The sequence below is a fragment of the Trachypithecus francoisi genome, unplaced genomic scaffold, assembly GCF_009764315.1.
Source record: "Trachypithecus francoisi isolate TF-2019V2 unplaced genomic scaffold, Tfra_2.0 Lachesis_group2, whole genome shotgun sequence".
NCBI lineage: Eukaryota > Metazoa > Chordata > Mammalia > Primates > Cercopithecidae > Trachypithecus > Trachypithecus francoisi.
Window position 1 is genome coordinate 162368685 of NW_022681465.1, and position 11691 is coordinate 162380375.

Sequence of the window (11691 nt, forward strand, 5' to 3'; positions counted from 1 at the left end):
TCTCAGTATCAAAAGAAGTTAGAGTTCTCTTTCATGCCAGGAAAACAGGAACTCAACATGTATCGTTATGGTTTTATCAAATTTTCTGCACACTTTTCTCTTATTTCTTCACATTTTATTTTTATTTTACTGTACAATATTTATATTAATATGTATATTTCTTTAAATCACCACTTTTTGAGACACAGAAACTCTACAAATAAACAAATAGCTTTGCAATAAAAATTAATGAAATTGAAAGAGATAATGAGATGTTCAGATACCACTGACTGTGAAGAATGATTAGCACAGCTTTCAAAATTACAAAGGTTGAGTAAAACCTTTTAAATCTCAAAAAATTAATAAATGCATTTCATTCATCTGTTACTTCCAAAATTGTGCCTACTTATTTTTTAAAAACATGTTATTTTGATTCAGTTAATTTAGAAACTTGTTATATAGTTTCTATATAACTATATATAGTTATATAGAAACTTGTTATATAGTTTCCAAGATAGAGTATCTTTAAACACATATCATGACTCAAACTGATTTATATGTAGTTAAGCCTCAACTAGAATGTTGTTTAATGGTTAGGACAGTATTTAAGACAACATTAGAAATGTGAAAAACTGCAACTCCTCAATTTTTCAGTTTATGTAGGTTTTCTTGTGGTTCAATAATATCAAATAATTACTCATGTAACGCAGTAAGCTGATTTTGTTTCTAATTTCAATGAATTTTTTAACTGAAATGCCTGATTAACAGCTATATCTTTGTGCAAAAATAACATGCTATAATAAAACTTAAATGTAATATACTTATATAATAGAATATATTTCTCTGTAATTTCAGCATCATTCACTAGATAGAAAAGAGACTAAAATAAATGTTTCCCAAAGCATAGCTTTTTGGAGACCAAGACAAAGAAAGGGAAAGTAGGAAACTGACCTGGAATTATTTCAGGACATTAGAATGTTTGTGATCAATTAAAGAGAAAGAATATTCAAAGTTTTTAAATTAATATGAGTATTTTTGTTATCATAGAGCTTACTTCAAATTGCCTGCAGGCATCTTCCAAACTTAACATTTTTCATAATTGTAGGAAATCATCTTCTTGGAAAGCATAAATTGTCACAATTTAGGTGATAAGACATCAGTTAGTGATAAAAATGAACTATCTAAGCCTACAATGCTTACCATATCATGCTTTTCCATCAACTCAGAATGCAATTTTATTTTGTATAATGAAGAAAACAGTGTGGAAGAAGTTTTACAAAATCAATGCATGATGATTTCATCTGACAAGTGGGATGGGAGTGGGAAGAGTAGGTGTGAGAAGCTTACTACTTTTAGTAAAGTTAAAAACTAAATTGTGACTGAATCAGACCAAGAAAAGATTTTGAAAGACTGAATTTTAAATAAAAATCCCTGCTTTATATTTTTCATATATATGAATATACTTTGGGGACATAAACATGTTCATGATTGAGTAAAATCAACATTAGAAAAGAGGGAAATTTGGCTGGGTGCAGTGGCTCATGCCTGTAATCCCATCACTTTGGGAGGCCAAGGCAGGCAGATCACCTGAGGTCGGGAGTTCGAGGCCAGCCTGACCAACATGGAGAAACCCCATCTCTACTAAAAAAATATAAAGTTAGCTGGGCGTGGTGGTGCATGTCTGTAATACCAGCTACTCGGGAGGCTGAGGCAGGAGAATCACTTGAACCTGGGCAGGGGAGGTTGCAGTGAGCCAAGATCATACCATTGCACTCCAGCCTAGACGACAAGAGTGAAACTCTGTGTCCAAAAAAAAAAAAAAAAAAAAAAAAAAGAGGGAAACGTATATGGAATAGGAAGCTAAGAAGGATGTGCAGCAGCCCTGTAAGAATAACACAGATATTTTAACCTTAAAAATTCGTTATTAAGAACTTATTGATAGTTCAGTTTCTTATGGTACAGCTTTCTGATACTACTTACAAGGTCAGGAAAACACTGCCAGAACATATCCTTTTGTGAAATAATGTAATTTCCTAGGGTGTTTACAGACTTTAAGGAACTAAGATTGAACATAAAACATTCTAGTGTAAAATTATCACTTTAAGAAATCTAATAAAAATCTAGTTAGTCTTATGAAATAATTTTTAAAACTACAGAGAAATATTTTTACCAACATAGAACTCTGTTGTCTTTGAAATAACATTTAATTGAATGAAACTGATATCTTCTTTGGCTCTATTTTAGTGCAAACATTAAAATGATAAATACAAACTATTCTTAAGCTGACTCTTAGAAGAAATGCAAAACTCCTTCAAAGGGAGAATAACCATCAGAATTAATATTATTTTATGATTTGAATATAAGTGATCTTGTTAAAAACAAAATCAAAAACAAAACTTTCAGTTCTGCTAATACACAAAACGAACATGGATGTATAAATAATTTTTAACAGTGAGAATATTTTTGTTATTTACTAAAAACATATCTATAACAAAATGTAACTATGTTATATAATAATACAATTTTAATGGCCAAATTTGTAACATATTAACTCCTCCATAAATTAAAATATTTAAAATATACCTCTCAGTATCACTGGAAAATCACTTCATTTTCTAGAGAATATTATCATGAAACTTGCAATATGTGAATTGTCCAGTTCAAAGGATCAAAACTTTTATGCCTATATAAGCCAGGAAGGGAAAATAAACGTGCAGGAAGAGTCTTACAGACAATAACAGGACATGAAAGGAACTGTAGATTGCCTGCCTCTGCTAAAGATGTAAAAAAACAAAAACAAAAACAAAAACCTTAAAATACTCTATGTGCCAAACAATGTTTAAGAGCCATATGCAGCCTCCCAAACTGCCAGATTGCAGCTCTAGAAAAGCAGTAGCCAAGATAGAGCTCAACCAAAAGTGTGATCTTTGCCAACAGGAGAGGCCAATAAATTCTAACACTTGCAGAGTGAATAGAATAGAATGACTTCTTCATGAGCATGCATGCTTCATTCAGTTAGTAATCTTTGCTTATAAAGTTTGAGGTATAACCCATGAAGTCTGTTGATTATTAACATCTGCCATATGGCCTTAAAACAAGATGCCTCAATCCCAGGTGGGAAAGGGAGAATCTCAATTTAGACTCTCCAGTGATCACAGACACACAAAGAACCAGTCTGTGTAAGGCTCACTCGCAACCAAAGGCCTCTTTATTCTGAACAGGTCAGGCCATGTTGGAGCCCTAACTGCGATCTACTGCGGTCTGGATGCACATCCTGTGATCTTTTAAGATACCTAGGTTGGCCTTTATGAGCACATTAATTTACTAGGAACCTGATGAAAAGCAGTACATATCAAACTGCATTTGAAATTTATCACTCAAGTGGAAGGAAATAGAAAAAGTGAGCAGAAAAGACAGAGAAAAAGAGCAAGAGACCAACAAGCAAGACAGACTTCCTCAGACCACCTGGGCCTTATTGTGAGAAAGGCGGGAAGCTGCAGATCATTACTTCAAAGACCTGAGGTACACCGGGAGGAGGTTCCCCCTGCCTTGAGAGACAAGCCCCTGGGTGTTCATGAGTTGACTGGAGAATGAGAGACTATTCACTTCCTTCCCTACTGAAGATGCCAGAGAAACTCAAAAAAGGCGGCCATTGTTCTGGCAATCAATTTAGAAATCTATACAGTAATATTTTTCCTTACGTATATCTGTTTGGGATTCTTTACATATGTATATTAAATAATCATTTGTTAGGTAATATTTTCCACACAACATCCTCAAATTCCGTTATATATATCTTATACATATTAGGTGTAAAGACTGAAACAAATATTTGTAATGCATGTTTAAAACAGGTGTCTATATTGCACAGTAAGTTTCACTAATGCTGAATTCCTCATATTTCTAAAATACTGCAACATACTGGTTTCGTACTCTTTACCAAAAAAAGCTTAACTCTCTGAGAATTCATTTTTTGTTTTGACCTTTTTGATATAAATGAATCACCCATCCATTACTAATAATTATTACGTGAAATATATGAATCCACGTTGTATAATACAGTACGTGATATCTATAACATTAGAACAATAAAAACTAACATCTATTGAAAATGTACCATGTGCCAGACACTACCCTAAGAGCTTTACCTGGATCATTTCACCTAATCTTTCCTGAAATGTATGAGATAAATACTCTTACAAACTCCACTTTCAGTTGAATTACACAAGACTTAAAGAAGCAACCTGCGAAAGACAATTAAACTAGTAAATGTTAAAATGGTGGCTCAAACCCCAGTTCAAATCCCCCCATCACCTTTCTCTCTCTTTCTCTTTCTCTTTTACAATATATTTTTAATGGTACATACAAACACAGAGAAAGTAATTTCAGTTTAGCAGTTAAGAATAATACTGGAAGCTTCATTCCTGGATTTTATGAAAAATATAACTTATATTTAAGGAAAACTAACGATTATATATTTTATTTAATAATTCTTTCAATTCTCTTTTTAAAAGATCTGCAAGCGTGTTCACCATTTTTAAAAGATGACATTCTATCATTAACATTTGTTCTATTCAAACTCAAAAATCATGAACATGCTGTCTTAACAGGACTCTCAAATCTGAAAGAACTTTTATTAGAAGGATAAACAAACAAACAAAAAAATACTCTAAAATGTGTGAAAGGTATAGATAAAGGAAATTTAAAATTTTACGAAAATTCTATTGCAGATAGTGCTTTTAAAAAGAACTATGGGAAAAAAGTAATGATCCATTTCATAGCTTTTTTAATGAGTAGATGTAAAATCTCACCTTTACTGAAAATGCCAACCTGGAGTAGAACAGACCAACCTTTCTATATAATATGAACAGTATCATACACGGACACCATTTCCACTAACATAAAATCCAAATTAGAAAGTGAAGTATGGCATCTGTGAATGTTATACCCCGTTTATCTGTGCCCCAAGTTACCCACTTAGGTGTCTCATGAAACACAGAACACATTCTAGTATTAAAATTTAGATATCACTTCTTTGTATATATATCTTCACTAGTTTTGCTAGCAATGCTTTTTCACATATCTCTTGGTAATAAAATTTACTGTCACTTCTCTACGTAAGACTTTTGAGACTTTGTATTAGAATTAAATCAATTCGTCCTTTAAATTAATACTGTTTAAAAAGTTCCTTTAAAGACTGAAATCCCAAAACAAAGTAAATTCTATATAATAGCTTAGAAAAACATAAAGTCAACAGTACTTATCTAGAAAACATTTTCTAATGCTAGGAAAACATGTTGAGATGATTAGTTTAGTTTTATACAGGTTCATAAGTCAGTGATGGTCAAGTGTCAGTCTAAATTCAAATGTATTATGAAAAGTTACTGAAAGTGTTGTATTCACCAGGTTACAGCCTGTAAGACTTGGAATCTCTTTTGTTTCCTCTTACATCAGTTAATAAAAGGATGTAAGATTGCACTTATTCTAACAGACAGGGTGCACATCTATGATATAACTTCTCTTCACTTTAACCAGGACAAAGGCCTATATTATAAATAAAATATTAAATCAATTTTTGAGCTCCCAATTTTGTGCATATCTTACTCTCTTGAACATGAAGGAATGGAATGCTAGGTAAAGACTAGGCCTTCAAAGCAGAATCAATGAGAACTTGAAAAGAGGAACGTTTAAACACTACCTTGGTTAAAATTTTACATATTATATTAAGGTAATAAAGTATCACATAAAACACAATAATTTCCCATCTATATTGTTAACTACAGATGAGATTTTTTTACTTATCCATACAAATGATATGTCTTTCCTTATCCATGTAAATATCTGCAAAATAATAGCAGTATGTAAACAAAATCAACTGAATATGTTCTCTTTATTAAATATTTTTGTCTTTTACTTTGTTTTATAACAAAGGAAGAAATATTTTATTGAGTTTATTCTAGATGACCTGTCTCTAAACTGTAATGTTTTTACATAAATTTTTATCCTAAAGGGTAGTTGTAGGATGGTTTTTACAAATTACCATTTTATTATCAAAATAAATTAGCAACATAATCATTTTAAATTTTCATGCCTATTTCAAATGACTAATAATTTTTACTTTCTGTAATGTATAAAATATGTCCCCAAAGTATAAATACCATAAAGCATAAAAGAGAAAGCAAAATTAACTAAAGGGAGACTACACTTACAAGAAAAACAAATGAAACTGTGTATACAGTGACTTCACAGGGAACATATTTCCATAAAATGTGTCTTCTATACTACGTGACATGAAAAATTTGAAAACATAAGCAAAGGAGTTAAGATATAATTTACAAAGCTGTGCACTCGGTAGCTAAAATAATACTAAATTCCAACTACTTGAAAACCAAACTATACTAAAGACAATACATTATTTTAATGTTAAATAAATTTTTATAAAAATTATCTATTAGGAAGTGTATTTTAAATAAAATGTTATTACATTTTAAAATCAATTTCTGAAGGAAAAAATCTCAAAGTATTTCATAAAAATGATCATGGCAACAAATAAATAGCTAAGATTATTTAAATAATTATTCCTCTTCAGAAAATAGCATAAGAATAGACATAAACAAATTTTAGGGAATCTGTCAAAAATACTAAGCAGCTACTGAACACCATTTAAACTTCTGCTTTTTTTTCAGACAACTCATTCCTTTTATATGCCTAAGGAAATACAGTGATTGGAATTTTGTGAATACATCTACCATAAGGGATACACTATTAGTTTACTTTTCTAATACCTTTAAAAATATGTTAAATTTCCACTGGAAAATATCCAAAGAAACTTCAGATTTTAACCATTTAAAAACAAAGAGATGCCATTACACACCTAACCAAAAATAAAATAAAATAAAAAGGCACACTACCAAATGCTAAAGGCTACAGCTGAAGAGAGGAGTAAAATTACACCCTTGTTAGAGAAGAGAAATAGATTCACATGTATATAAGCACCAATAAATCAAGCAGAGGAGGCTATAAGAATGTTCCAGAGATGTGGCCATAAGTATAGGCCACTGCTTGAAGTTAAGGGGCATGCTAATAACAAAGTCTCAGACAGGCCCTGACACCTAATGAGAAAGTTGTTTCCCACTCTTGTATCCCCAAAGGGCTGCTACTATCACTTTCAAGTAGATACAAAGATACAGAGACAATGAATAGAATTGCTGCCCTAGATTATAAAAAGGCATATACATGTACTATGTGAACATTTTCATCACAGCTCAAGGCTTACCTCATAAGACCAGACACACTGAGTCCCACCAAAACGGCGAACGCATCTTCCTACTTCCACATCCTCGTGAGTCGTGTACATTTCTCTAAGGCATTCACCAATATGTGGCACCATCCTCCTGAGAACTTCTCGGCTAAAGATCATGCCAGGTCCTCCCATACAGAAGTTCTCCCCAGGCTCCAGTCCCAGCTTTCCAAGCTCTTCAATATTCCCCAGGCCAGTCTGCCCCAGGTAGAGAGGCTTACTGCTGTTTAGTGATCTAAGAAACTCTTCTAACTTATCACCTACAAAAAGAAAGGCAACAATTACTATGTCTCCTTATTTCGTAATCACCTATAATGTACAAGGTAAGGGACAGAACTTTAAACATTGTGCTTAAATTCCTCAGTCTTACACAATTGAACAGGAGAAAAAACCTCTTCCAATATTCTATTATTTTGAAAACACTAATTCATATTTATTAAAACATATTGAAATTATATCAGCTTCTGGTTAAGGTCACTGCAAAACCTTAACAGCTCTGACAATCACCAATTTTCTGTAAAAGGTGAAATAATGACAAGGAAACTAAAGACAGGTTTCTCAGTATATTTGAAGTAACGAAAAGTTCCCAGGAATATAAAATAATATTAAATAATGGTATTTAGCATTGTTTTGGCTGACTGTTGATACCTAATAATTATTTTTTACTCATAATTGGTTTAGTTCGGTGTTTTGCCATTAACTAAACTTCAGTCATATGCAACCCACACAGTTTTGGAGGGTGTTTGAATCAAACCTGTCTTGAAATTTAATTTGAGAAGGCACCTTTTTAGAAAAAAAAGTTTGCCAAAAATTAGTGTAATTGGTTTCACTTGTAGTTTGTAAGTTCAGGAAAAAAGCCTTTAAAAATAAAATTTTGCAGGTAAAACAGTTCAGAAGCACTTGATATTCTAAGTGATACACTGGAATAAGTAGAGAGTCACCTTCTTCATATTCCCAGTCAGCATCTTTACTGCCATTTTTGATGAGCACAGCATCTGCAGTCATTATCTTGATCCCACACCTTGCCCCTTGTATCTCAATGAGTTTCAGCTATTATTGGGTTCTTAATACAAAACACATTTCATTCTTAATAGAAATTGAAATAATATGTCATTTTAATGTTCTGAAGGACAATCTTTCAAACTATTAAAACAAATGAAAGAAGTAGGTGCTGTTGATGCATTTTATAAATTCTCTGCAAAATGTGGCAAACTTCTGCCAGGAAACCTTTGAAATTTTGACACATCCAAGACAAGGAACTTAAAGTAGAGGAAGCTTTTTTCTTTGAGTCAATCCTAAATATCACTGTTAAAAATGTAATGGGACCATTCTTTATTTTTGTATCCAATTATCAGTATTTTCTATTCCAACCAGCTCTAGAGTGACTTCCCTCCTTCCAATCCAAACCCAAAAGATCTCTAGTTACTATGATTACACTAATTCCTTGTGCCAAAATGTGACAGTTAGGGTTTATTGTTTGGCTTTTTGTTTGTTTTTCTTGCATTATGTGAAAAGTACTATCTGAATCAGGAGAAAGCAACAAGGCTAGGAGTAGAGGCATAAAATAAGGAAGGGCTGCCCCCCTTTGACCAAGAAGCTAGGAAATGTGGAAAGCTCAGAGAAACCTCATTCAGTACAACCCTGCTGCTTCCCTTGCGTTCCTCCGCATCTCTGCAACTGGCTGGACTGGAAAGATTCACTTCTGTGACCTAAAGAACTTTGATCCGCTGAGTTTAGAAATTCTCTGTCCAGAGCCGCCCACATTCCGGGAAAAAGACCGCGCCTCTTTTAAACTGACAAAAAAGTTTTTTCTTGCTGTGGCTGCCTGTGGTTCTGGGAAGAACTTCCAGCCTCTGCTTATCACCGCGGCCACCAAAATGCACTGGAAAGGAACCAGTACTAGTGTGTGCTAGTACGGTCTGCTGTTCCCGGGGTCTGGCTTATCAGTGGGTGCTTTCCTCTTCTTCCCCACCACCAATTCCTTACAATATGCCCATCCTCTCAGGGTTTTATTGAGGTGTGGCAGGGGGATGGGGGACGGCTTGGTACTGCACTGTAGTGGCTGGAAGGAGCAGCGGGCTAGGGCGGTGGGGATGGCCAGGGACTCCCAGTGTGTGGAGAGTTGAGCCAAAGGGAAGGGAACACATAGGAAAGGGTCCCGGAGAGCGAAGATGATTCCTCAATCTGAGCAGTTCCAAAAGTGCGCTAGATCCAGTTTAAACAAAAGAGCAAGATTCAAAGCAAGAACACTGGATCTCCAGACTGGTTGTAGCCAGCATCCTCCGTCTTTTTGCACCAAAGACCACGCCCCTCTGGACCGATTGGGGAAACTACTACCAGCAAGGGCTTTCAGAGGAGGGCAGAGTGGGAATGGCCTTTGGTTTAGCTCTAAGATCCCTTTTCTAACCTCTCCCACACGGTAAAGACTGAGGGACAAGCGCAAGGCGGCACCGAAAACAGCAAGTGAGGAAGGCGAATAAAGCCAAGCAGGTGTGAGAAGGGTCCAGATTGCAGAAAACGAGGAACGGGCTACGAATTATGGGCGGATGCAAGGGGTGGGGAGGGCGGGCCAGGGCCTGTGGGAGCCGGGAGCACGTGCTGGCAGAGAAGCAGCGGAGGGGCTGGGCAGGGGCTAGGGCCAGTTACAGAGAAAGGAGTCGGGGAGGCAGGCAGGCTGGAAAGCCGGCGCAGGGAGGTCACCTTTGATGTAGACATCGTCGTCGGCGCGCATGAACCACTCATACTTGTCCAGGTAGTGGTCGTGCATGTACTTGATCATCATGAAGGACTTTTTCTGGGGAGGATAGGAGTCGTCCACACCCGGCAGCGCGATGACAGGCAGGGGTGGCGGGGGCTGGCCGGCGTTGGGGGGCTGCTGGCTGGAAAAGAACTCCACGCGGCCGGGGATGAAACGCGCCCAGGTTCGCTGCGCGGCCAGCGCGCGGCTGCCCAGGTACTTCTGCGCCGTCATCACCCCCACGTAGAGGAAGTCCCGGGGTCGGGCGCTCGGGGCGGCAGCGCCCCCGTCCCCGCTGCCGTTGTGGCTACTCCCTGGCCGGCCGCCTCTCCGCTGCCCAGCCGCGCCCCCGTCCTCCTCCTCGGGTTCCCCCTCGGCCGCTGGAGCACCGGGAAGCCCCGTCGCACCCTCAGGCTCGCGTCCTCGCCGCCGCTGCTGCAGCAGAGGTGGCTGCTGCCAGGGGCTGCTTCGAAAACTGGTGATCCCGCGGGCTGCCTCGGGCAGCGGTGGCCCCTGGAGCTCCTGGCGCGCGGGGGGCGGCGACTGCTCCTGCCGTGGCCGGGACTGGAGCTGGAGGAGCGGCTGCTGAGCGCCGCCGCCGGGGCCAGCCGCGGAGCGACCGTAGTAGGAGCAGAGGCTGGAGCCGCGTCTCTTCCTCTCGCTCAGCTCAGCCACCCTGGGGGCGATGAGCCAGGACGCGGCGGTGAAGCCCAGTACTAGCCCTAATGCCACGCTCATCCACGGGCGGCGGGAGCGCACGGCCATCGCGGCTGCCCCGGGCGCGGACGCTCGCTGGGCTGCCGCGGCGCGGCACGCGGGTTCCGCGGCTCACACCCGCCCCTCCTCCGCCTTTGCGCCCCCAGCCCCGGCCGCAGCCCGCCGCCTAGGCGCCGACACCGGCTGGAGGTCGGAGCGCCGCGGACGCTTCGACCGCCGCGGGCTGCAGCTGCCTGCTGGGCTCTCGCTCAGGCTCTGGGCCGGGGCTCCGAGCGAGGGTCGGGAGTGAAACTTCTCCCGGCGGCGACGGTGGCGGCGGCGGCGGCAGCGAGAGGAGCTGCAGGAGGAGGAGGAGCAGCAGCGGCGGCGGCAAAGCGTCCGCTCCTAGGCTGCCACCCTGTCACTGGCGCGCCTGGGCCCTCCCTCCTCTCTTCTTCCCGAGCCCCCGCCCTCGCTCCCGCCTCCCGCTCCCCCCGCCGCCGGGCTCCGAGCTGGCCCGGAGGAGGAGCCGCAGGCGGCACCGCTGCCAGCCGGAGGGAAGCGCGGACCGCGGTATTTCCCCGTCACCCGCCCTTGGACGCCCCCCGTCCGCGCCTCAGTCCAGAGCCGGCCTCCTCTCCGGAAGGAAACGATCCCTGTCGGGCCGCCTCCGGCTTGCAGCGCCGACGCCCCCTCTTCCCTCCTCCCCTAGCTCTTGCTCTTCGTCCCATTTCCCGTCCCGTCCCGCCCCTCCGCTGGCCTCCCGACACTCGTGTCTGGGGGCTCTATTGGCCTCCTCCCGGCGCCTAGGCTCCGCTGACCTCATCGGCGGAGCTCGGGTCCGGGAGCCCCCACTAAGTTGGTTGCTGTCCCTCCGGGCTCTCCTCCCCCGGCCCATAGCCCGGTACGTCCTGGCGTGACCCTTCCCACTCTGCCCCGCCCCAGGTCTGCCAGGGCGCCACTCTTCGCGTTTTCCGTC

The 11691-nt window shown here is 40.3% G+C and overlaps 1 protein-coding gene across 1 annotated transcript in view; it reads right to left on the reverse strand.

The window, feature by feature from the left end:
- Nucleotides 1-11337, reverse strand: part of CHSY3 (chondroitin sulfate synthase 3) — a 304868-nt gene extending 293531 nt beyond the window's left edge. The window contains exons 1-2 of the mRNA XM_033181353.1: nucleotides 9980-11337; nucleotides 7256-7539 (exon numbers count right to left, since the gene is read on the reverse strand). Of these exons, the coding sequence (XP_033037244.1) occupies nucleotides 7256-7539; nucleotides 9980-10781 (1086 nt within the window). The 5' untranslated portion in view covers nucleotides 10782-11337. The remainder of the gene's footprint in view (nucleotides 1-7255; nucleotides 7540-9979) is intronic.
- Between the last annotated feature and the right edge of the window lie 354 nt (nucleotides 11338-11691).